At 39.7% G+C, this 26263-nt stretch overlaps 2 protein-coding genes across 3 annotated transcripts in view; one reads left to right on the top strand and one right to left on the bottom strand.

Moving 5' to 3' along the window:
• iqsec3b (IQ motif and Sec7 domain ArfGEF 3b) overlaps nt 1-8173 on the top strand; it is a 35935-nt gene extending 27762 nt beyond the window's left edge. Inside the window, exons 9-15 of one of the 2 annotated variants that reach the window (XM_026176042.1) lie at nt 318-457; nt 629-760; nt 869-968; nt 1576-1734; nt 1832-1924; nt 2844-2887; nt 3863-8173. In XM_026176042.1, coding sequence (XP_026031827.1) covers nt 318-457; nt 629-760; nt 869-968; nt 1576-1734; nt 1832-1924; nt 2844-2887; nt 3863-4282 — 1088 coding nt within the window. In that variant the 3' untranslated portion in view covers nt 4283-8173. The remainder of the gene's footprint in view (nt 1-317; nt 458-628; nt 761-868; nt 969-1575; nt 1735-1831; nt 1925-2843; nt 2888-3862) is intronic. The other variant, XM_026176043.1, reaches the window with a different exon arrangement.
• A 1240-nt stretch (nt 8174-9413) lies between these two features.
• Nucleotides 9414-26263, bottom strand: part of ptprq (protein tyrosine phosphatase receptor type Q) — a 44813-nt gene continuing 27963 nt past the window's right edge. The window contains exons 44-63 of the mRNA XM_026176041.1: nt 25633-25742; nt 25243-25429; nt 24915-25153; nt 24064-24133; nt 23570-23728; nt 23093-23354; nt 22911-22981; nt 22618-22723; nt 22339-22467; nt 18763-18807; nt 18071-18097; nt 17802-17883; nt 14918-15008; nt 14692-14768; nt 14463-14597; nt 14186-14311; nt 12591-12736; nt 12220-12355; nt 10279-10402; nt 9414-10197 (exon numbers count right to left, since the gene is read on the bottom strand). Coding sequence (XP_026031826.1) covers nt 10160-10197; nt 10279-10402; nt 12220-12355; nt 12591-12736; nt 14186-14311; nt 14463-14597; nt 14692-14768; nt 14918-15008; nt 17802-17883; nt 18071-18097; nt 18763-18807; nt 22339-22467; nt 22618-22723; nt 22911-22981; nt 23093-23354; nt 23570-23728; nt 24064-24133; nt 24915-25153; nt 25243-25429; nt 25633-25742 — 2360 coding nt within the window. The 3' untranslated portion in view covers nt 9414-10159. The remainder of the gene's footprint in view (nt 10198-10278; nt 10403-12219; nt 12356-12590; nt 12737-14185; nt 14312-14462; nt 14598-14691; nt 14769-14917; nt 15009-17801; nt 17884-18070; nt 18098-18762; nt 18808-22338; nt 22468-22617; nt 22724-22910; nt 22982-23092; nt 23355-23569; nt 23729-24063; nt 24134-24914; nt 25154-25242; nt 25430-25632; nt 25743-26263) is intronic.

The following is a 26263-nucleotide window of genomic DNA, read 5'->3' as shown; positions in this document are numbered from 1 at the left end:
ATCAGTGTCCAATGTAGTGGTTTATGTGCAAACATACCATAAACATTGATACAAATACAAGAAAACAGCCTTTGAATAGCTGTCCACTGTAGTGGCCACAATGCATGAAAGGGTTATATATTCATCTTTGGCCATCACATAAGCCAACCAACAAGTAAAGACAGTTTATAATAAAGACAGGTTATAATTTAGTCAGATTTGATGTTGTGTCTGAATCTGTTTTGCTGGCGGTGGTTGTGGGGGGAGGGGTTAAACCTATCTGTTAAAATGTGTATGGTGGCTACTCATGCATTGCATGAACCCTTCATTTCTTTCAGGTGTGGATGATGGAGCGGACATCCCCAGAGAGATGGTTGCAGGTATTTATGAAAGGATCCAGCAGAGAGAGCTCCGCTCAAATGAAGACCATGTCACCTATGTGAGCCGTGTGGAGCAGTCAATCCTGGGCCTAAAAACTGTGAGTAATAGCCACGTTTTTGTGCAAGTCCTGCATTTCCTTTTGTCTTTTGAGTGAGCTGTCTGCCCTTTTTTTGTACAATCTTCTTTATCTTATATCACGGATTATTTTGCTGCAGCCCATCCCCTGCTCTGTGCTAGCTGTCATCTTCATCTCTTTAACCTTGTCCAGATTCTCGCCGTGCCCCACAGACGTCTAGTGTGCTGCTGTCGTCTGTTTGAGGTGCCTGATGCCAACAAACCTCACAAACAGAAACTGTCTCAGCTCCAGAGAGAGGTCTTCCTTTTCAATGACCTACTGTTGGTAAGATTTTAACATTTAAAAACCATTAAAAAGCACTAGAAACCATTTCAGAACATGTAGTATGTGCCCAAATGCAACCAACCATATTTCCGTGTTGTATGTCTCTAGATCCTGAAGCTATGTCCCAAGAAGAAAAGCTCTGCTTCATACACCTTCTGTAAAGCTATGGGTCTCCTAGGAATGCAGTTTCACCTCTTCAGCAATGAATGTAAGCTGCCATTTTACACTGCAGCAATTTATTGCCAGTGCAGTTTCACCCTGTGCTGAAAAATGCTGAGCCATCCACAGCACTGTTGTCTGTCAATGTCAGTGTCAGGATCCATACTTTAAGGAACTGCCAAGCACTCACCAGTATACCAGTGTTAACACGCTGTTGTCAGTGTTACAGCAGATATCCTGAAGGATATATTTTTATTCTTTTTAAGATTTAGTCTTTTTAAGTTTTTAAAGAAAGAGCATTTTGCTTGTACATTCATCAAGATGTTGTCTATGTTCTACAAGAGCATCTTACTGTCAATCTCTTATGTGTGCTGTCAATCTCCTATCAACATTTGAGTCCTCGGGTGCATCATCGAGTAAGGTTTGTGAACTTGGTGAAGCTCTGAGAATCTATAAACACAAATAATTCACTAAATCCATCTGGAAAGATAATAGAAAAGGTGTGTGAACTGAGAGAGCTTATGGGTTACTGGAAGGAAGAAAGAAAGGCTGCGATTATCTGTGTTAGGTATTGATTATTGGATTATCCATTCGTTTTTCCAGTCACAGTTATGGTAAAAACACTTCTGTTTCTCTTTGTTGGGGTTTCTCATCAGTCTATGCCCATGGTGTCACCATGATGAGCCCGTTTACTTCAGAGAAGAAGCAGCTGGTGAGTTTCTGCTCTCCAAGTGGAGAAGAGCTCAGGAAGTTTGCGGAAGAGCTCAGAGAGTCAATCGCAGAGGTCAACGAGATGGAACAGATTCACATCCAGTGTAAGGAGGAAAATCCTCAAAATCTGCAAAATCTATGTAAACAAATACTGATCAACCTGTGTACGGCTCACTGAACTTTCCCTTTCTCATGCTGTAGGGGAACTGGAGAGGCAACAAGGCATCCAGCCACATGGCTTACACACTAACGGTGGGCAAATGGATGCACATACAGGACACGGCTCTCCCTCAGGTGCTGGTTTTGCTTGTGCAGCATAACACAGAATATATTACTCATAATAATGCAAACATTGCTCAGGGGAATATAGGAAATAGAACAAGTTCTTGGAGAAAAGGTACATGAAAAAGCTGGTGAGAAAGCCATCACTGTCACTTTTGAAATATTAAAGAAAGACAGAGAAATAGCTTCAAAAAGATTGTCCAGTTGTCATTTTTACATTGTACACAGGTGTTAGAGACTTTCAGATCTGATACAGTCTCTAATTCAATAAATAATTATAATACACGGTCCTTTTTCAGAGAGAGGATGGATACCAATGTCATATGTTAATGATGAGGCTAGAGTGCCAATTACAGTTGTGGAAAAAATTTTCAGATGATCTGCAGTCATATGAAAAACTTAGTACACCCCATGATTCATTATCTTGAAGAACTATATTTTACAGAAATATGTTAAAGTTATGTGTTATCTGCAGTCTGGAATTTGACTGGGTTAGCCAATGTGTTTTAGATTTGCTGACGTGCTTTCTTTTGCATGTCCCAGTTTTGGCTGTTGGAGAGATGGCCTCATAGCAACTCTAGAAACTTTGGTATACAGAGAAGTTCATGCTTTACTCAGTGACGGCAAGGTCCCAGATCCTGTGGCTGCAAAACAAGCCCACATCATAACATGTCCACTGCTGTGATTGAGCACAAATGCCTCAGACGTTTGTGCTGATACGGTGTATTTGGATATTACCAGTTATGAGAAAACTGTAGTATTAAAATATGAAAACATGACATGTTCAGTTGATTCTGTGCAAAATGTATTTTAAAAAAAATATTCAAGAACCATTTTTTAACTGAATGACAGTTGCCTGTATGAGATTCTGTTTCTGACATTTTCGAAATTCTGTATGTGAAGCTGAAATCTGCCTGTTTTTCCCCCACAGGCCAGGATGCGTACGATAAAACCGGCAACAACAACACAGTAGAGGTGAGTGCCAAAGCTACTCTTGTCTCCCTCAGGTAAGTATCTGCGTCTGCAGCTCTGTGGGTGTGGTTTTTATATGTGTGTGTGCGTGTGTGTGGTTGGACAAGGGCTGTGCCTCATCCTGACAAGAAAGTGTGCTTTATGCTTTGCTTTAAAAGAGCTCCACCTGAGGCACATCCTGACTATGCAGCCATAGATACAAAGGATGCTGAGAGGACTCTGGTGTAGTGGTGCTACAAACTGTCTCTCACTGTGCCTCATGAGTAGATGAGCAGCCACTCTACTCGCTATATAGCATTCCTTCTCTCATCAATTGCTGCTTGCCAGCCTTACTGTATAAGCCACTGCAAGCCACCATAAGCCTGGCTGGCTCCAAGAATACATCTACAAAGCCAGATAAGCTTGATACTGTTAAAGGTCTGTTGTGTGTGTGGGTACGTGTGTGCATGTCTGTACAACCAGCCCTTCCTGTAAGTAGGCGAAGTGAAAGAAGATGTTTTCTCTGTTTTATTCCTTTGCCCGTACTCCCAGCCCCCTTCTCCTCCCTTTCAATCAGTCCCTTAGATTTGTAAGTCACTGTGTTAGGGAGACACCACGCCCTCGGTGTCACCTCTTTCCTCGTCTGGCACTCCCTTATCTTTCAGCCTATCAGTCTGCCACTCAATGACCACTCCCTGTGTCGCACTCCGACACTCATAAAATCCAAAGGGTTCCCACCATAATCCCTTAAGAAAATCTCGTCTTACCCAGCAACCCTCTTCTCTTCCTAGGCTGGTGCGTGTAAATATGTGAACTCAAGTTTAAATCATCGAAGAGATGATCAAGAGAAAATGAGAGTGTGTGTTTTGCATGCGCTCGCTCTACATACTACCTACCTGCATGCCTGCATGCCCATGTGCGTAACACACCAGAGGGCTGCGTAGAGGCTGCGTTCAGGCTGGTAACTCCTCATGCGTTCTCTGACTGTTCCTAAACTAGGTGTCAATTCACAACAGGCTGCAGACCTATCAGCTGAGCCAGCCCAGCATTGAGTCAACGCCACTGGCTCTGGCTGCGCCACCTGCCCTGCTCAGCCCAGTCCAGGCCGGAGATCTCCGCCCAGAAACACTCATCCAGTGCCAGCAGATTGTCAAGGTGATTGTCATGGACCAGAGTGGGCGAGGACGGATGGAGGCATTCCTCAGCCAAGGCCCGGCCACCCATCAGCTCATCCAGTCGGCCCTGTCAACACCTGCGCGTGTCAGAGAGGGAGATGGGCCTCAACCCCCTTTGCCACCACCTCCTCCACCTTACAACCATCCCCACCAATTCTGTCCACCCGACTCACCCATGCCCCTTCACCACACCATGCCTCTTACCCGCAGGCGCAACTCCAGCGGCTCCCGCAGCATCGTTTAGGTCATCAGCTGCGTAACAAACTCCCTGCGCCAGACAAGATCCGCACACTCACACTCAACAAACACATGCTGGAGCACAAGTTAGCTTACTTTAAATAGTAAGACAAAAGAAGTGCAAAAAAAAGTAAAGTAAAGATTATATTGTGTGACTTAAATGCATTCCTCAGAATTTATTTATAGTCTTAACTTGGCTGTGTGCTTTTTAAACATGGAGTAGCTTTGATGGTATTTCTGAAAGACTTTTCTTCTTTCTTTTCTCTTCAGCCTGTCACCTGGTAGCAGCTGTTGTTGTCTGTCTGGATTTCACGCTGTTGGGTGTATGGTGACTTAGCATTTTTAAATGTCGCCTATCCAACAAGTGTACGTGAGCTTGGAGTGTCAGAAAAAAGCACCCTGAAAAGACATGACATATCTTAAAAAAAAGGGGAAGATTCTGTTTTCTTTGAGGATATTGATGTTCATGGCATCCCCCTGTTTTCAGTATTACCACACTCAGTGAGGGATCGTTTTGCAGCTAATCTAACTACTTTATACCATAATCATTTTCCTTCATCTCTGCATAATGTGAAGAAACAAGAGCACCAGCTTATTTGTTTCTCCATTTTCTAGGGAACTCATAATCAGTGTGTGTGAAAAAAGGCAAAGAAGATAAATTGCCGTACCGTCTCTACCACCTACGAGTTAGTGTAGTAAGCAAGGATGCTGCTACTAACTAAACTATCCTAAATTAATATCCTGATGACAATCATGATTCGGTGCTTCACTGTTGCATGATTTTCTAAAATTGAACAGATAGCAGATATCCTCACAGTATCTGTATGCTGTGATTCTGAAGTTGTGCTCTCACACAGCTCAGGAAAGAGTCTGCTGCATTGCAACATGTAACACTTTATCTGCACCTCTGAGTTGTACTGAGGGGAGAGTGCTTCTGTACTGTTTGTTCAGCCTGCTTACCCATGGGCAACAGGGAGCCAGGCTGGTAATTTATCCTAACCAAGGCTAAAAGAAGCCTTTCTCCTCCTGTCTATTTACTCCAAACAGGTTGCCTTGTGCATAGGGATGTTACCTTTGGATTTAGGGAAACCTAAAAAGAAAACGTTATCCAAAAATCAAATATACATGTTTTTCTTATGCTTTGTAGTGCTGTTTTTACATCTAGATTTTTTTTTCTTCTGGTTTGAGTTGCTCAGTTGTGGACATGCCTGCCTTCTTTTGAATGTAATGGAGTTACTGTAGATAGCACTTGCCTTGCACTGCTAAAAGTAGAAAAAATGGCAGAAGGAAGCATCTATGACAAGAGGCATAACCATGATAGGATGTAAATAAGAGGTCCCGGTGCTTAGCTGTAATGTTTTGTACCTGAACACTTTTTTGGTTGGATGTACAACTCAATCCCCCCCCCAAAAATTAATAAAAACATAATGCAACAGTTTGCAGATCACACAATCCCATATGATTATCTACAATATAACATAGAAAACATACTAAATGTTCAAATTGAGGGAACCCCCCCCCCCCCCCCCCCCGATAATGTAAAGATAAGGAATTCAATGGCAGCAATCCATCTAAAAAAAATGTTGTGACATGGCCGTGTTTACCTCCGTGTCAGCAAAGCCGTGTTGTTGTAATATTTCTGCAGTTTAGTGCACCTGCTGTAGCACTGTCTTGTTGATAGACGTGGTGGTGTCCTATCCTCTTTAAACCAGAGGATGCAGCGTCACTGTGCCTTAGTCCATTTTAAATGATCCAGAGAAGACTACACATTTTCTAGATCATCTTTACATTATGGTTGTTTAACCTGCATTTGTGGATGGCAATTTGTGTTCACAGAGAGTGATTTCTGGAAGTATTTGTGAGCCCATGCAGTGATATTTACTGTATGACAGAATCATGCCTGTTTTCAAAGCAGTGCTGCGTGAAGGCCCATTGTGCTGTTAATGATGAGATATTGACAATCTTTACAATTTTACATTAAGGAACAATATTCTGAAAGTGTTCCACAATTTGTAGATGTTGTTTTTTGCAGGTCGGTGAACCTCTGCCATCGTTGCTTCTTAGAAACTCCGCCTCACTAAGATGCCAGCCATGTTACTGACCAATTAACCTTTATTTAGTATTATATTTACACGCTGTTCCTCCCCTTTTGTTGATCCCATCCTAACTTTTTTGAGATGGGTTGCTGCCATCAAATTATAAATAAGCGTAATATTGTTCCTAGAATAATAAAATATCTCAGATTAAACATTTGTTTACACGTTTTTTTAATGTGCTTATGAGATTTTCAAATCACTGCATTGTGTTTTTATTGACATTTTCCACATTGTCCGAACTTTCCTGGAGTTTGAGTTGTAGGCATCCATCCATTATTATATTCAGGATCAAGGGTGAGAGGCAGGGCACACCGCACAGGCAGCCAGTCCATTAAAGGGTGGACACATTAAAACTGCTCACAACAAGATTTGAATCGATCCGAAGTGAATTTTTTATTTACTTTATTTATTTATTTTTTGATAAATTGGATTTTGATTTCTAGAAATCACATTGCTACTAATTTTCTGATGTGTATTTTTTGGTGCTTTGAGCACCACAAGACAAAGTGCCATCTGCTACCATCATACTCAAGAGAAGGCTTGATTTCCTACAGCTATACCTCCAAAACTATATTAAAATGAAGTAAAATGCTCTACACAGGGTTGACCCAAATCACCTCACTAGACCACGTCTCCCCTCTCACCTATTTATATTCTCCTTACGCAATGAAAATATTATATAAGCAGACATGCACATGTGTACTGAATGTTAAATCAGGGGGAAAACTGAAGATGTCCGTGGAATAATAACTGATTTCCTCACGTGTCGTCTGTCTTGATGGTTTCGAGCCAGTTTGTACAGCACATCACGAATCATCCGACTGAGACATACCAAACACGTCTTGTACCTTTTTGCACCACAGAATATACTGGATATATTGTAAATAGATAATATAGATTTATTCTGAAAAAAGTGATTGCTTTGCCCAGTGTGTGTATCTACGTATGTATTTGTACAGAGAAAATCTAGTTTAAAAGAAAAAAAGAATATTATAGTTATTATAGTTACTATTATTCACATTTAATATCGGGGGGAGTCCTATATGTGATAAGAGACAGAAAACAGGCAGCTTTTATAGAATACGTGACATTATTACAGATCTACACTTGCCATTAAATTACCATGTCATGTTACTACAGGATTATTAAGAGATGGCTGCGTGTCATCTGTAAAGGTATGCAAAGGGCTATGCTGTATTGGTGAATACGTACAGTACACCACAAGTCACGCCACACACACACACACACACACACACATGCACGCACTAGCATAACAAACAGCTGCACATGTGATCACACAAACACGCAAACATGCACATGGCTGCCAAAGCAACAACAAATTTAAGCTTAGACTTACCTTTGAAACTGCTTGATTTCTCAAGTCAGTAACCCCACTTTGTTTACTGTAAACTCTGACTTGTACTATACCGCATGACACATTTTTTTGTTTGCTTTTTTTGTTCGCTTTGTTTTTTTCATTTACAGTACACAGGAGGAGTTTGAGTCTACGTTTTCGTTATTATTGTCAGGGCATGTTTGCTTTGTTGATGTCATTTTCTCCTTTCTCTCTCTTGCTCTACTCCCTCTCCCCCCTTCTCTTTTCTACCCTTACCCCTTGCCTTCTCCGTGGTTGTCATGGAGATGCACCAATCTGCATCCTCACTGTGGAGCACTGTCATTAATCTCTGCACCGTCACAATATTTCTATAAAGGAGATTTCTTAAAGATCAACATGTTTACTAAAAGAATTTCTAATTTTTCTGTTTGAAGAGAATGAAAGAATAAAGTAGTTTTTACTCTCAGTCTTGCATCTCCACGGTGTCTGTGTATGAAGCACTCTCTGCCTTTCTAATGAATTAATTTGCAGCAGGTGTGCAGGGAGGATGGTGGAATGAAGGAGCTTATGGGAAATCAGTCTGACCGGTGTTTCGCTGTCATTCCAGCACACCTGGTCTGAACTCATTCATTAGAGGTCCTTCCACCAAACCCCCTGCCCCCAAAGTAACACTGAATCTGAGGTGTCTGAATGTCATATGCGTCTGCTGTAGTGGTTCTCAAAGATGGGTCCAATGACTTGTGCAGGTACCTGATCCATATGCACAAACCTGTCCATAAAAACTGCTCTAAATTGTGCTGTAGTAATAAAAGACGCATATCTACAGATGGGGACCATTTACAGAAATAATGCTATCATTTGGCCAATAGTAATCTCTTAAAAGCGTCCTTTTGCATTCCTCAGACATCATGGTTCATATTGACATGATATCATTGCATAGTCGCTGCAGATTTGTCAGTTGAAGATCCATGATAAGAATCACCAAACCCCAAATGAGCTCTACACGATTGAAATCTGATGACTGTGGAGGCCATCTGAGTAGAGTGAACTCATTGTCATTGTCAAGAAAGCAGTTTGAGATGATATGAGCTTTGTGACACACACATACACATGGTGCTCAGCTGATACTAAGAGGCTGAAAGTGTCCCAAGAAAATATCCCTCATACCATTACGAGACACGAACTTGAGCTGTAAATACAATACAGGATGGACCAATGTTTTCAAGTTGTTTTTGCTAAATTTGAACTCTACAGCAGGAGAAGCGGACACTCATTAAACAAAGTATTTTCCAGTTTTCTATTGCCCAGTCTTTGTGAGCATGTGCCCTCAGTTTCTGCTGCTGTAGCCTCAAGGCTTGACATCAAGATTTGACATGTGGTGCATTCATAGATGCTCCACTGCACACTTTGATTGTTAAGAGTGGCTATTTGAGTTATTCTCCTGAACGCCTGGTAACAGCAAGGCCTTTTCTCCCAAAGAACTGCTGCTCAGTGGATATTTCTTCTTTTTCAGACCATCCTCTGCAAACCCACAGAGATGGGCTGTGCAGGAAAATTCAAGCAGATCAGCAGTTTTTATCAGACAGGCCCGTCTGGCACCAACAATTATGCCACATTCAAAGTCATTTAAACCATCCCTCTTCCCCGTTCTGATGTTCAGTTTGAACCTCCGCAGGTCGTCTCAAGCCGAATGCTTAAATGTTTCTGATGTGTGTGCTAATATGCAGCTGAAATGATGCATCCAACAAAGTGCTTAGTGAATATATAACCACAGCCTTGGATTTAACGGTTATGTTAGCTATTAAGCTACTGCAGACTTCCCTTGTTGAAACAGCAAGACTCACTAATTTGTAACTCCCTACTGCAACGTCAAAGTGCAGACATTTGATGAAACAGTCAAGTGGAGAAAGTCTTGATTGTTTCTTTTATTTTGCAAATCACTCTTGAGAAAGGATAACGAACATCTCAACACAGTTATAAAGAGACTGAAAAGCCCCAACACTACTTTGGCTGAAAACAATTACCTTAAAAAAACACAGATGATATGAACATAATACATAATAATAATAAGACAGTGAAATCGATTTGTGCAAATACCTGTAGGCTTACACTTGTGATAGAGCTCTCACGATCAGCTCACAATGTCTCATTTATTCCTGTCCTTTCTGAACTTCTTTGTCCCTGCTCTTCACTTTTTTCCCTCGCAGTGTCTTTGGAAACAAGTGTTCAAAAAGTTCAATATAAAGACGACTGTGCTCGGAACAGATTTTGAAGTGGACTGAGTGGAGTTCTTCAGACAGATCGTTGAGTGTAGATATTCATCTCCTGTTGCTCTTACTTTGGTTTGTGGGGATGGACCTCTCCATCTCCAGGATCTGCCCACAGGTCATGTGACAGTGACGCACAAAACCCCCCCAAAGAAATCTCACAGATGTTCCTTAGTCAGTTTTTTTTACATAGTGGTCTCCTCCCATTCCAGTTCAACATCACCTGAAGAGCAATACAACCTTGTGAGGTGAGCACTGAGCTGCATGTTTGTTTGTTTTTTTAAGTATGACCTCATATATTTACCTTCCATGGCATCCAGGGAGTCCATCTTCTCCAGAGCAGAGTAGCTAACAAACCATATCGACTGGCTGTTGCCTTTGTTGTTTAGAAGTTCCAGCGTACTTTGGTGCAGGAAGATGTACTGGGCCTGACAGCACACATATGCATAGACATATTTCTGCTTATTCAGACCATATGTTCTTTTGCATTAATCACACAAAGAACAGATGTTGATATGAACAATGATATAGTCCTAACAAAAGAGTGGGAAAAGCAGATTAAGTTTGAATTGCTGTGGTACGAAGATTGTACCACTTGATTTATTTTTCAGAACTAAAACTTAACAGAGGTGATTTAAAGCCAGAGACATGTAAATTGGCTGCGCGTGAAAGGCTTTGCATCTCTGTGAGAAGCCATATAATGAACTGGTGACCTGTCCGGCCAACCCTCCTCAAAATTTCTTGCTGCTTTACGTGGCGATTAAGTGGTTAAAATAATGAATGAATAGATGGATGATCTGAGATGTGCAAAAATACTTTGGTATCTTAATGGCTGTGACGACAACACCTCTTGGTGGTTTTTGCTTTGGACGTTTTATTTAGTTTCATTACTTCCAAATAAAGGATTTTGAAAGAAAACTTCAAGCACTCAGCAGTGCAGAAAAACTGGTTCTGGGTTGTCGCTCTGTCTTCCAAGATGACAACCAAAAACATGGTGAAAAACTACGTCCAGAAGATCAAAGTGAACTGGCCTGAAATTGAATCCATCGAAAATCTTTGGGGTGAACTGAAATTTGAGAGATTAGTCAAAGCAAAGCTGGCTGGGATTGCTCAGGGAACATGATTGTAAATGACTGTAAGCTGTTATCCAGCACAAAACACAGCTGTCTATTAGCAATAGTCAAACTAGGATGTTTGGAAATGTGTTAAAAACTCCTTATTCTGTTTAACAGGACTTGAAATACTTCCCAACTATATTTCCAAATAATTCTATCCTTATCTCTATAGTTTGAACTAACAGCAGTTGTGTAATTCATGAATACTGAACTAAAGGCACCAGAATGATTGAGCCTATTAGCCAGTACAGGCCCAGTCTTTGACATTTCAAGTGTATTGTTTAGTCCTATGTGTGGTTTGAGTACTTGTGGCTTGTGTAATTAATAATAATTGTCATTCATGGTCTTTTTATTTCAGTAGGAAACTGGAACTACGTTTGCAAAATCTGATGGACTTTTACAACAACATCAACCCTTTGATGCCATAAACACATAAGTAGCTCAAATCAATGACTGTAGAAAACTTTTAAAGTGTCTTTTTAAAGCCGTCTGAAAAAGGCACTCTGCTTCAGAGTCTCAGCAAGGACATTTATGAGTTTGTAAAATAATCAATATGAATGATGTCCTCAGGCATTGCACTAATAGCTAGCCTGGCACACTGAAAACTGAACTCTCAAAGAATCATGCCTTCAGCAAGCACAGCTCTCGTAGCTGCAGACACTACAGGCTCAAATCCCACAGCCAGATAATGTTCACAAAGACGTGGAGAAAGTCTAGCAACAAGAAAACAATTACACAGAAAAAGCACAGTAACCACAGCAGGCAGAGAGTCTATACAGGCACTGACAGACAAATCAGCAGTCCAAAAGTAAACACAAGGGTAAATATAGGAAAGGTTCAAGCTGTTTCAAAAGAGGGAATCCTGCTCAGCGCTTGCTTTTAATCCACCGCCAGATCATTCCCTTTGTCAATACTAAAATTTTCCGAATATCTTCTGATGGGGATGAGATCACAGCAGGGTACAAAGTAAAAAGTAGGGCAGCTGCATTTCCATTTGTCAGTCTTTGATGATTCTTAAGTTTATTGGAAGAACTTAGGATAAATAAATTTAAAAAAATCATATTTATTCTATTTACCATGAAGCTCACATGCAAAAGGATAACATACTGCTGCACTTATGGTAAACTTACCAGATTCTGTACCATACACATCCGCTCGCTGCGCAGTTCAGCCACCAGCCCATAAATATCGACAAAGTCATGATCTCTGACATGCTGAATAAGATGATCCAAAGCAATAAACACACCTGTTCTTCCTACGCCAGCGCTAAAGAAAATACAAGAGAGCAAATGCCATTATACTTTCAGCTGCACTGTTATACCACACAAAAGGATTTAGGTCTTATTTGTAGGTGTAATACAAAAGAGGATATGAAATTACTGACAGTGAAGCATTTATTGATAATCTGTTGATATGAGACTCAATTTTAATGACCAAAAATTAAATATTTTGCTATAGTTCATGCAATGTTAGTCTCCCTTACACGAAGCTGATAGCGTACCTGCAGTGGACAACAATAGTGCTATTGTCCTGCCTGTGCATTCGGACAGCTTTGACAAACTTAATGAGCGTACTGCAAGACTCTGGAACGCCGTGCTCAGGCCACGATGTATAATTGAAGTGGCGGACCAAAATGTAGTGCCCATGCTGCAGGACAGGAACACACATAACAGGAAGTCAATTATAAACTCTGTTTTTATGGCAGATGTTTTTCAGTGATAACAGAGATAACATTTATTATTTTTCTAACAATAAACAAATTTAATTAAAAGGATGTAGGCTCTCTCAAGCCATCAAACTACTGATGGAGAAACGTCAAAACAAAACTTTCTTAATGTAATCAGAAATGTAATTCCAAACTAAAAGGTTGTGTGACCATCCTCAATATGCCTGCACGTCTTACTACCAAAACAAGATGGTTAGTAGGCCTACCCTCTGTTTCCTATGAAACACATGTAGTTCTACAAAGATGTAAAGCCTCCCCTATCATTCAGCTTTATTACATAGAGTTTACAAGATTTTTTTTATTTTTATATTTTTTCTTATATAACATAAAATTCTGATAATTGTGATAATTTATCACCCCAAAATTGGGCAGTGCCACCATTACTTTTAAAATTCATATTACGGGTTCTACTAAGAAACCAGTGCTTTTGACACCAAGAGTCTCAAAAGACAAGTCTGAACTTAGTCTGAGCTCTCCTTATTGGCTGTAGGAAAAATTATTTACTGCTCCCAAATTCCAATAAAACTGGAAGAGCTCGACATAAATACCAGTTTAGCTTGAAAAGGGTAGCCGGACAGCCTAGAGTCCCAACATTACTTTACATTCAACAGTGTCTTCTGATGGCTACCTTATGCACATCACTGAATCACTTTTTCCACCTGCACCCCTTAATAAAGCAAACATATTGTCTTTGCAGTCAGTGGATGATGCTGTTTCATCCATACTTAATCAGTTTAATGCCTTTTTGTTCTTCATCAAGTTTTTCCATGTTATTCGCTCATCAATAATCCAGTAAACCTGTACTTTAGTTTGCCAGAAGTGTAAATTGTTCAGCCTGTTTTAATAAACCAAACTATATTCTTTGAAAAAGTTTTTTAAAGCAAACCTTTTCAAAGGTTCATTCATTAGAGGAGCTGGAGAAGTGGGGGCATATTAGCAGATGTTTTTTTTTTTTTTTATTCTTTTAAATCTTATTAGTTATTTTTGAAGAAAAGAGAAGTTGCTTTTTCTTTTTTAATTGTAAAAAATAAAAGAACTAAACTAAACAAAAAAAGCCAATTTATCCTCATAAAATAATAATAATAAAATGGCACCATGTTGCCTAGCAACCACTTATCAAAGAATTAAAATAACACTGATATAGTAGAGCAGAACCTGAGCATTGCAGGTGACTTGTAAAAACATGCAATTTTTTTAAGTATCTCCACTTTCCAGGTGCACAAATAGACCAAACAATACTGTATCATTGACATGAACTAATATTACTATTGCATGCACACATATATTTCAAGTCATGTGTGCACTGTAAGTGTTCATGTGTGCGTGGTAGCCGGTGAATGCTCACTTGACGGAGGTTATTAGCGCCATACCTTTTCTACTTTCAGAGTTCTGATAGTCCAGTCAGGAAAGACTTCCTCTGACACCTTTGAGATGAGAATGTCACTAAACACTGACATCGGCTTGTTGTCTTCAGGCCAGTACTTGTGACATCGAATCTGAAATGTCACACACACCCACACACACATACATCAGCTCTTTAGAGCAGACATAAGCATCCAGGGAATGAAGCCCAAATACTGGCTTGTACTCTGAATGCTAATAGCGGTGATGTTTTTTTTCTAACAGTGACAAATCTCTCATACGCACTCTGCCTTTCTCATAACACTGAGTGAGCATGGCGATAGTGCGGGTTCCCGTTTCCCAGATCATCCTCCAAAAATCAGCCACAGTGCCCGGCAGAGGGCCCTGGGTGGCTATGAACTCATTGGGACACAAATAACCCTACAGACACAGAAAAAAGGAGACGGGGAGGCTTACATCTACCCTTATGTATGTGGATGTCTATCTGACAGAATCGTGACTAACTGGTACTCACTGAGACAAAGCTGGCATTGATGTAGTCTGAGCCTGCAGTGCCAGGTTCAGACAGCAGTTTCACTCGGTTGTTATTATCTAAAAACAGTACAGGGATAATAATACAGCTGAATTTAAATATATGAAATGCGACCACAGTGAAGCAAACAGCAATGAGAGATAGGAACAATTCTGGTACGTTGTAGGCGCAACGGCCTTGAAAAATTAATTTCAGCCTGGCAACATACAAGGTTTGATGTTTGGGAAACGATTTTTGGACTTGTTCCACGGCAGGTCAGCGTCTGTAGTGGCCAGGTCCTGCAGCAGCTTTGGGAGTTCCTGGATGGACAAAATATAACACATCAGTATTCACAGAAACACACAAAGGTCAAGGCTACAATTTTTGCCAAAGTAAAATCAAGGGCCACGAGTGAGTGAAAGATAAAAGTAAAAACAGGTGACTACTCACCCAGTTCCTGCTGGCAAACTCAAAAATAAAACTCACAGTCCTTTTGACTTCAGAAAATATTATCTAGTATGTATGTAAATGGTAGAACAGGTTTAGTTTTAAAATTATGCATTACTGAAACATCTAAGGTCAAACATTAGTGAATTATCTAATGTATTAAATGTAATATAAACCACTAGTTTTTCATTTTCTTCTGTATTTATTTATCATTGTATTCATTCATTTTCCATGTATATCTTAAGATTTTCATCTACTGTATTAACACTGCTTTACAAATCTACTATCGAAATCATTTTGTATGTTTCTGTATGGTTAAAACAACCAGTACCCCCAAGTTCTTTTAAAAAAATTATATTTTAATGCTAAAATATAATTATTGTTATTATCATTGAAAAGCTGAATAAAAATAAAGCAAGTTTGATTAGAGTGACAAATTACAGTTATTTATTTGCATTCCTAAAGAGAGAAAAATTGTTCTAGTGGTTGAATATTATGATTCTCTGAGAGATCAAACTTAGAATAAAAACCTGAGTTTGTTATTTTGTTGCTTTGCCTTTGTATTTCTTAACAAATACATCAAATCCTGTAACCCAGTAACCCAGAGATATCACATATATACTCATTTTATGTATTCACGTGAAGATGTAAACAGAATTATTGACCAACTATTATTAAAAAAAACAGTATTTTTAAAGTATTTAAAGTATCAGCAGCATTTCTGAAGAACCTAGGCATTTACCATCTAGCTGGTGTTGATCAACTAATAGGTGAAATCTGGATCTAATTACAGAATGACATATTTGCATGAAGAAGCACAGATGTATAAAAAAAATGCAAAAAGACTTGTAATTAATAAGGACAACTTAATTGAAGGCAAAATTGGGGTAACTTTATAAAATGTTCTCTATATTAATTTTTTAATAATCTGTTAATAATCTACATTTAATGGCATATGAATGTATATACAGTGGGGCAAAAAAGTATTTAGTCAGCCACCGATTGTGCAAGTTCCCCCACTTAAAATGATGACAGAGGTCAGTAATTTGCACCAGAGGTACACTTCAACTGTGAGAGACAGAATGTGAAAAAAAAAATCCATGAATCCACATGGTAGGATTTGTAAAGAATTTATTCGTAAATTAGGGTGGAAAATAAGTATTTGGTCACCTCAAACAAGGAAAATCTCTGGCTCTCACAGACCTGTAACGTCTTCTGTAAGAAGCTTTTCTGTCCCCCACTCGTTACCTGTATGAATGGCACCTGTTTGAACTCATCATCTGTATAAAAGACACCTGTCCACAGCCTCAAACAGTCAGACTCCAAACTCCGCCATGGCCAAGACCAAAGAGCTTTCGAAGGACACCAGGAAAAGTATTGTAGACCTGCACCAGACTGGGAAGAGTGAATCTACAATAGGCAAGCAGCTTGGTGTGAAAAAATCAACTGTGGGAGCAATCATCAGAAAATGGAAGACATACAAGACCACTGATAATCTCCCTCGATCTGGGGCTCCACGCAAGATCTCATCCCGTGGGGGCAAAATGATCATGAGAACGGTGAGCAAAGATCCCAGAACCACACGGGGGGACCTGGTGAATGACCTGCAGAGAGCTGGGACCAAAGTAACAAAGGTCACCATCAGTAACACACTACAACGGCAGGGAATCAAATCCCGCAGTGCCAGACGTGTTCCGCTGCTGAAGCCAGTGCATGTCCAGGCCCGTCTGAAGTTTGCCAGAGAGCACATGGATGATACAGCAGAGGATTGGGAGAATGTCATGTGGTCAGATGAAACCAAAGTAGAACTTTTTGGTATCAACTCAACTCGTCGTGTTTGGAGGAAGAAGAATACTGAGTTGCATCCCAAGAACACCATACCTACTATGAAGCATGGGGGTGGAAACATCATGCTATGGGGCTGTTTTTCTGCCAAGGGGACAGGACGACTGATCCGTGTTAAGGACAGAATGAATGGGGCCATGTATCGTGAGATTTTGAGCTAAAACCTCCTTCCATCAGTGAGAACTTTGAAGATGAAACGAGCCTGGGTCTTCCAACATGACAATGATCCAAAACACACCGCCCGGGCAACAAAGGAGTGGCACCGTAAGAAGCATTTGAAAGTCCTGGAGTGGCCTAGCCAATCTCCAGACCTCAAGCCCATAGAAAATCTGTGGCGGGAGTTGAAAGTCCGTGTTGCTCGGCGACAGCCCCAAAACATCACTGCTCTCGAGAAGATCTGCATGGAGGAATGGGCCAAAATACCAGCTACTGTGTGCGCAAACCTGGTAAAGACCTATAGTAAACGTTTGACCTCTGTTATTGCCAACAAAGGTTATGTTACAAAGTATTGAGTTGTATTTTTGTTATTGACCAAATACTTATTTTCCACCCTGATTTACGAATAAATTCTTTACAAATCCTACCATGTGGATTCATGGATTTGTTTTTCACATTCTGTCTCTCACAGTTGAAGTGTACCTCTGGTGCAAATTACTGACCTCTGTCATCATTTTAAGTGGGGGAACTTGCACAATCGGTGGCTGACTAAATACTTTTTTGCCCCACTGTATTTAACTTTATCTAATTTACCTCTGTTTTTGTATTTATAGTTTATTTATTGGTGTGGTATGCACAGGGGAAGGTTGTAAAGAAAAACGTACAGAAAACTCCTCCTGGAACTTGGAATTGTCATTGGCACACAGATCCTCTACATGCTGCAGAAAAGACTTCTTGTTGACAGGCCTGTCGGTGAGGGCGGGGGAGAAATGCACTGAATGTGAGAAGCAGAAGAGGATGCACAGTAACTCTATGCCTATATGTGATTTTCTTTAAACACATTCAAGGATACAAGCAAGACTAAGCAGTACAGGGCAGACTCTTTCATGCTGCACTGTGTGCATATTTGAAATATTTACACAGGACGACTTACTTGAGTGATTTCCTGTAGCTGAGCAGCCTGGATAAAAATAGACAGTAAAAATCAACCAATATAAACAAATTAACTCAGTAATCACAGCCCACACGACAGCATTTTCTGTCCACGACAGAACTGAACTGATCCCCGCTTCAGACAGAATATGGCGATGTGTTGAAGGCAGGGACGGTTAACCATTTTTTAATCGCTTTGGTTAAACATCGACACAGACTTTGATGTTTTGTTCTAAAGGAATATGTGAACATCAGTAGCATCAATTGAATGCAGCTATTCCCCCGAGGAAGCCTTCTTGTTGCAGCGCTGTGACATGCAGCTACGCAGATCCTCAGCCATCGATAAAGCTTACACATTAGTACCCTACAAGAGTGCTAAGCCTTCCGAGCAATTTTTAGATAACAAGTTGGCAAACAAATTAAAATGGTCTTAAGCAGAGGTCTGTCAGCAACTCTCCAGCTTCCCTGACATTGATGGAGAATAGGGAGCAGTTTGTAGGTAATACATTGATGTCACTGATTTGTTCAACTTTTGATCTCCACTGAAGGTTTACTAAGCAGCACAGATGGATTATTTAATGAAAGCTTAATGAGTAACACTGTGATGACACACATGCATGCAAAGCAGACTACAGCTTACAAACAGATATATGCAACAAAATGTGCCACACACATGCTAAAAGCCCAACTTACTGGATCACATAAATCTCTTTCCGTCGAAAGAAGAATGAAGAATACCTGGTGGGAGAGAAGTGCTCAGTGAGAGAAAAACAAAAGCCTAAGCGAGCAAATGCAGGTGCTTAAGTTGTGCGGAAGAAATCTGGCTAAATACAATGGAATGTGTGTTATTTTAATATGAAACTCAGCAAAGCATTAGTGCAGGCATACCACAGAGTCAAGGACAGTCCTCATTTAATGTAGATCTGCTGAAAATAGATGACCTCAGTGCAAGGGCACATCAGCTAAGGACTTAGCTGGTACCCTTCTATGCATCTAACTGGAAAATATATTTTAAGTTGCTTGAACTTGTCTCCTGTTGCTGCTGCACCTGCAGCTCCCTTTGCAACCCATCTCCAGTCTATCTCCTCCCTTTAATGCTCTGCCTGACCATATTGCCAAATATAAATTGTTGTAAACTGCAAATAATGTTGAAAATTAAGCTGCCAGGCAAGAGGAAAAAAAGAAGTTTGTGGATGTAGTGATGGAGGACATACAGAGGTTGGAAGTGACAGAGGAGAGGATGCTATGGATAGAGTGACATGGAGGCATTGAGCAGCCAAAAGAAGAAGATGGATATTCTTGTGAGAGAGGTAGCGTGTATAGAGACCTCGTTTCATCACCTAACTTGGGAAGAGAGTCTGGTTACAACAAAGCATGGAAAAGAATCTGTCCTAATGACCGCAATGTGAACTGCGTATGGATATTTTGGTTCACATTTTTTTGCTTGTTTGAAACTTAAAAAGAGTGGTTGACAAACTGTCCTCAGGAACTGCATCCTTTATCAATTGCCTAATTAGAAGAGATAAGTAGCAATTATCCTCTGCAGGGAAGAACTTGTATTTATCTTCTTGTAATTAGGTTCTGTGTTTTAATACTCGTACACGGTCAACTTTTCCTGAAGACAGACACATTTACTCACCTACATGGACCTCTTTATTTTTGTTTTCTGTTGTGTTTTGTCAGTGTGTGGCTGACAGTATTCTTTAAATGTTGTGGAAGGAAGGGGTTCACTTAGAGGTTGTTTAAATGGCAAAATCTATTTATGCATCGTTAATGGCTACACTGTAAAAAAAACATCTTAAAAAAACGGTAATATTCCGGCAGCTGGAGCGCCAAAATACTACCGTAAAATAACAGAAAATAACTTCCTCGTAAAAATACGGCTATTTCCAGTAATGACAATACAGTTTGTTGCGCTAATTTTACATGGGATTTTGTCTTTTCAAGTGATTTTAAACATTAAATTAGGAACATGTTAATGTGATTAAACAATGAAATTATCTATAAATAGGAAAAAAAAAACAAATCTTAAAAAAACGGTAATATTCCAGCAGCTGGGGCGCCAAAATACTACCGTAAAATAACAGAAAATAATTTTCTCATGAAAATACAGTTATTTTCAGTAATGAAAATAGAGTTTGTTGCGCTAATTTTACATGGGATTCTGCCTTTTCCAAGTGCTTTTAGACATTAAATTAGGAACATTTTAACGTGATGAAATAATGAAATTACCTATAAACAAGGTCACTGAATGAGGCAATATGAATCATAATACGTAAATGTACAGAAATATACGGTTAACAGTTGGTTTAAATAATAATGGATTGCATGCCCTGGGACAGACTGACAGAGGCGAGGCTGCCATATCGCACCATCGACCCCTCTGGCCATCACCAGTAGGCGAAGAGTCTTGACCACGGACACAATACCGAGAGTGTCCGAGCCGGGGCTCGAACTGGCAACCTTCTGATTACAAGGCAAACTGCCAACTCTTGAGCCACGATCGCCCTAAACAGCAATGATAATAATACTTGTGTGATGTAACACAAGCTTATAGGGATCATGTTATATACTTTTCCATAGCATTAAATTTGAATTCAACAGTTCAATCTTTCAAATAACAGACAGATATTTGTGAGATCATGATACATTTGTGAATGTATTTTAACAATCTAAATATGCATATGTACAAACAGATACATTTAATAATCATGAAAATTATGTTTTATTACATTACAGTGAAATGTGAAATTTAAAATGTGAAAGAACAAAACTGTAAAATGCACAGTAAAAAAATTTTATATTAGGATTTTTTCCTACAGTGCAGCCATACCCGCGACCTTGTGGTTGTTAGTTCACATTCATTGGACGATGCGTCATGTTATTATGTGTCCCAACATCCAATGGCATGTCACATTGTTTTCATGGCCACACCCTCACCCCAGGTGCAGAGGCCTATTTCTGTTCAGGAATGTTGTGAATACTTTGAGATTCATATTAATTGCAATTCCTACCTCTACATTTATTTTTTAAAATATATAATTAGCACAGCGTGGCCGTGCAATGTTTTATATGGTTGTTTTTTTTTTATTCCTATTAATTATATTTTCACTTGTTACCTCTGAATTATTGAATCAGACCTAGATGACATGAAATTTTCAGCAACATTATAATTCAAATACTCCTTTAATTATTGATTATTCTCATTAATTTTCGATCATTTTATATATTTTCCCATAGTATTACATTTGAATTTAACAGATCATTCTCTCACATGACAGACAAATATTTGTGAAATTATGATACATTTCTGAATGTATTTTTACAATCTAAATATGCATATGTACAAAAAAATATATTTAAAAAACAAGTAAAGTGTGCTTTTAGTATTTAATACTAAATACTAAATACTAAGTAAAGTGTGTTTTACTATGTTTACAGTGATGTTATGTTATTTTACCTTTGACATGTAAAATCACAGTCTACTTATGTAAATTTCATGATATTCTAGAAAGACAGTACAAAACTGTAAAATATACAGTAAGATACTTTGACATTACTATTTTTTGGAACAGTGTAGATATATATATAGAGGATCTACTATTACAAAGCATTTGGCAGTATAGTATATACAGTAACATTTCTGCTTAGTGGACAATCTGCTCTACCTATTAGCTGCTGATTAATGAATCAGATTATAAACCAGTGTTTATACTGACGTACATATTTTTTTTCCTCAAGTTTACTGCTATAGTCGAACCATCGGTGGCACTCATAAATCATAAACAACAACTAAACCTGAGTTTGATTCTCACCAGATTCAAAATTGCAGCTTGTAAAGGAAGAGCAGCTTGCACCACTTAGTGTCTGCACTCTTGTTTGTGCCAAAGACAAAAAAAACCAAAGTAAAGCTAGATGCTAAATTTGTCTGTGAGGATGGTGGGAGAAAGGAGACAGGAAGACTTGTCTGTTCTGCAGAGAACTGAAGATAAATTATAAAGCCACTTTAGTGCTGCATTGTGTCTCTGTGCTGCTGCTATTTTCTGCACAAACTCTACAACACTAGAAGATTTTGTGCTGACAGGAGCGCACATCAAGTTGGCTGCAGCAAAGGCATTTTTTGTCTTGTTGACTGAGATTTAAGATCGTGTTTGGAGAAGCTAAATTAAGCCTGAAGTCACGTAGTACGCACCCTAATTCAGTTGCCTGAAATGTGCATGTTATATTCGTCAAAGTGACGCTTTTAGATTAAAACTAGCACAAACTTACTGGTTGAGTTTTTCTTGTTTTAGCTCCATATCTGCTACGGCGATCAGCTGATCCAGCTTACACTTAGTCTCTATGATCTCTGCCTCTCTGGGCGAATACGTCCCACCTTCCTTTTTACGCTGGTGGATCCTGACATGTCAATAAATCAAACAGGTAAATAATGATACAAATACATGTGTAAAATGAGTGAAGTTTTGTTTTCAAATGATGTAATGCTCAACTAGCCACGATTAAGACTATTAATATATGCAAATGAGTGAGTGTCTATCGCCATTTTACTTGACTGAGCCACAGATGATGATGATGAGTAACACAGCCAAGAAGAAGGAGAGCAGAACGCCCAGAATTATCTGCTCTTCTCTGGTCAACAGCCCATCGCCTGGAGCTGGAGGGTCACAGAAATGGCAATGAAGCAACCCATGCATTGGTAATTAATTTGACAATAAAATGATGCATTAGTAAATTTCCCCATACTCCTTAACAGAGAAGAATTCACAGAATGATAAACATTAATTCAAAAAAAGAAGAGGGCTTTGCCACACAGGTTACCCCTTTCCTTAGTACAGCAGTACCTGTTTTGATATGCTCCGAGTATTCAGAGTCTGTGTATTCCCCGTTGACGTTAGTGGCTCTGAACTTAAACCTGGTAAATATAAGACAACACACAAGACTTTGCATTAGCTTTTACCAAAAATAAACATTAAAAAAAAGTGTTTTTTTATTTTTTATTTGACTGTGTCTGTGGCGCACTCACACATAGACAGAGTTAGGCTTCAAAGGTCCATTGCAGAAATACTCAGTGTTGTTGCCCGTGCAGTCATTGCTCTTGCCGATCACATATTCTGCAGCAGTTTGGTTGTACCTCTGTGACCAACCATCTCTAAACACACCTCTGAGATGTGCATTCATACTTGAGTCACTGCACGGGGGGTTGGGGAACCCTGAGTCAGTAAAGTAAGGGGCGGGATGATCATAGTACGCGCTCTTCCAGTTGGTCACGTTCTTGTTGTCCTTCACTGTGGCAAGATAAAAGTTAGAGAGGAGAAGAAGTGCAAAGAGGCCAAGTCAAATTTCAGCTGCTTAAGTTTTGACTTGCTTTTTTCTTTGAGGTAGGGACAAAGTAACATAGTGTAAACTCTGATTTAAAACACACACACATACAAAGACAGACACCCGAGTCGAGTGTATCCAACTAAAAGTGATGGCTGTCAATGTTTTTTAAGAGTCATACCCCCTGACTCGGCCACGATGACCTGAATTTTTGTGATTGGTCCATTGTCGTCACTATAGAAACATGCAGGCATGTGGATGGTGATACTCCTGTGGGTAACCATGGCAACCCCTCCATAGCTCAGCATTGCCTGAGGTTTTTGGGTTGGCTTGGATGGGGCTGAAACACACACACACACACACAACCACACACATGAGCACACCCAGAAACACACGCACACGTGTGTGCGTAGAAGTTGCGACTGTGTGAGAAGATGTACTTTTAATCTGCCACATTTACATATATAACACGACAAACAGGCTGGAATAAATGCATAATTAGCACCCATCTAATAATACTACCAAGATACATTTACTGTATCAGAGCGGCCCTGAATGCCGAGCAATAATACTGTGCAGTGGTAGTTTTCTGTCTCACACTATGCTGCACTGCTGCATCAAGAAAGAAAGACTCTGGAGCATTGCAGAGCACAGACAAGACAGACAGGCTTGTACCTTTGATCCCTGTAGTAATCAGGACACGTGAGCTGAGTGGGCTCTTGCCAGCCCCGTTCTTTGCTGAAATCTGCAGTCAGACAAGCACAAGAGAGAAGGGAATACAAAAGTAAGAAAGACCAGCACAGAAAGGAACTAAAGCATTGAAAAGTTTAACAAGTCCAAGCTTTTGGTTGATGGTAGGCTTGGTTGTTTGGCTAGTATAGGTGCGCTGGTGTTGTGTAAAAGGAGATGAGATCATAAAGTTCTATAACTGAAGTTTCCCCTTCAGTTGTCTCCTTGTGCAGCTTTGAACTGCTCTTAAAGCTTTAAGTTGCTCCATGGAAGCCTTGTTCTGGCCAATTGTGCTTTTACTTCACCTACAACCTCAAACTTACAGAGCAAGAACCAACTTCTATCTCAAGCTGATCCAAATTTCATTTCGAGAATTATCACCAGTGCTCAGAGTTCCAGCTACAATTTAGAGATGAAGCTGCAGTTATTTAGAGACAGAGCCCACAGTTTCATAGCCAGGGAGTACATTATCAGTGAGTTACGAGGCCTGTTACATTTTTCCACTGGGAATTTTCCAGGAATCGGAGGGAAAACTTTTAGAAGAACTGCGGTGTATGCCAACATGAGTCTGCACCTAAGGGAATGAAAAGACACTTTTGGTCGCAAGTATACTTACTTCACTACAACCATGATGTTGGATAATCTGAGCCATCTGATGAACCATTTGCACAATACTGTATATTTGTTTTATAATTTTTTGGGGACATTGTTTTTCTTACATGGAGAACTTACACACCGAATCTCAAGTTTGCAATGAAAAGAAAAGAATTCACTTCACACAGCGGTGTGTTTTTTACCTGTAAACTGTAGGTCCGTCCTCCCTTTAGCCCTTCTATTACAGCATCCATCGTGTTATTCTCTTTTTGGATGATGTTAAGGCTAATGTTTCTGACCAGCTGGTCCTTCTCATAGATGTATACAATGTATTCTGTGATGTTTCCATTGGGCTCCTCTGGAGGGTTAAAGGTCAACTTCACAGCACGCACTTCCTCTGGGATTACTGAAACTGTCACATTCTTTGGAGGGTCTTTAGGTTCTGGGGTCAGATACAAGACAACAGTATTAATTTGGTCAACTCTAAAGGTGGGCAGAAGGTGGTGCAGACACTACAATGTGAAGACGTACCCTCCTCCTTTGTTTGAAAGTAAATGGGTCCAATGGCTTTCCCATCACTGCTAGCGTGCTCCAAGTCACCAGTGAAGGCAGTGATAGTCACAGAGTAACGACTGAAAGCCGTCAAGTTAGTAACAACAATGGTCATCAACTCCCCTGGAGCCCTGACTATTGAGATATTCACCCCGGGACCATCCACCTGGCATTACAGGACATTATGTAGAAAAGTTATTAAGTTATACTGGATTGCTTTTATAGCCTTGTACTTAAATTGCTACTGCTTTTTGAGAAAGCCTGAACAACATAATAGCCTGTTGAGCTGTTCTAAGAATAGCCAACTTTGTTCTACAGTTCATTGGTGACATGCTCATATTTGTGACAAACACAGTCTAACGAGATGACCTGCACAAGATAAGAAGTCAGTCCAGAGAGAACAGCTGGAGCGTCCCACGCAATGTGAAAGCTGTTGGAGGTGGAAGTCACTTTCAGGTCACGGGGAGGAGCATCGGGGTCTGAGGAAGGAAATGAGAGAAACACTGAAAACTGAGTGGCTCCGGTTATATGAATCAAACAAGACTAAACAAGATAAGGTAATTAATCTTTTCTTTGTTCTAAATACTGAATTAATGAGCTGAAGACTTTCCTGCATACATTAGTTGTACTTGGCAGGGGAGGTCGAGTATTTAATTTGGCCGGAACATATTAGATAATAAAATTACTGCAGCAATGCAGGACATGTCATTGCAAATGTATTAGGTATTATAGATTATTGGCATGACTAACAATTTTAATACTTTAATTGCTAAATCTTAACATGTTTACATGAATAAAAAGGTACTTTTGTTGCATTAGTGTTAACTGATCATTCTTTGGGATTAGCAGGGATCACTTGGTCCACCTCACTTTAAATGCCTTTCCTGTAGTTTTGCAGTTGTTAGATGTCATCATATGTTGTCTTTTAGATTGGCATATAGATTCATTACATGTGCAGTCCAATAAATATCAGTATAATTTCTTATTCAGCTTCTATTTC

This window comes from Astatotilapia calliptera, chromosome 7 (assembly GCF_900246225.1).
Source record: "Astatotilapia calliptera chromosome 7, fAstCal1.2, whole genome shotgun sequence".
Classification (NCBI taxonomy): domain Eukaryota; kingdom Metazoa; phylum Chordata; class Actinopteri; order Cichliformes; family Cichlidae; genus Astatotilapia; species Astatotilapia calliptera.
This window is presented reverse-complemented; position numbering and strand designations above follow the sequence as displayed.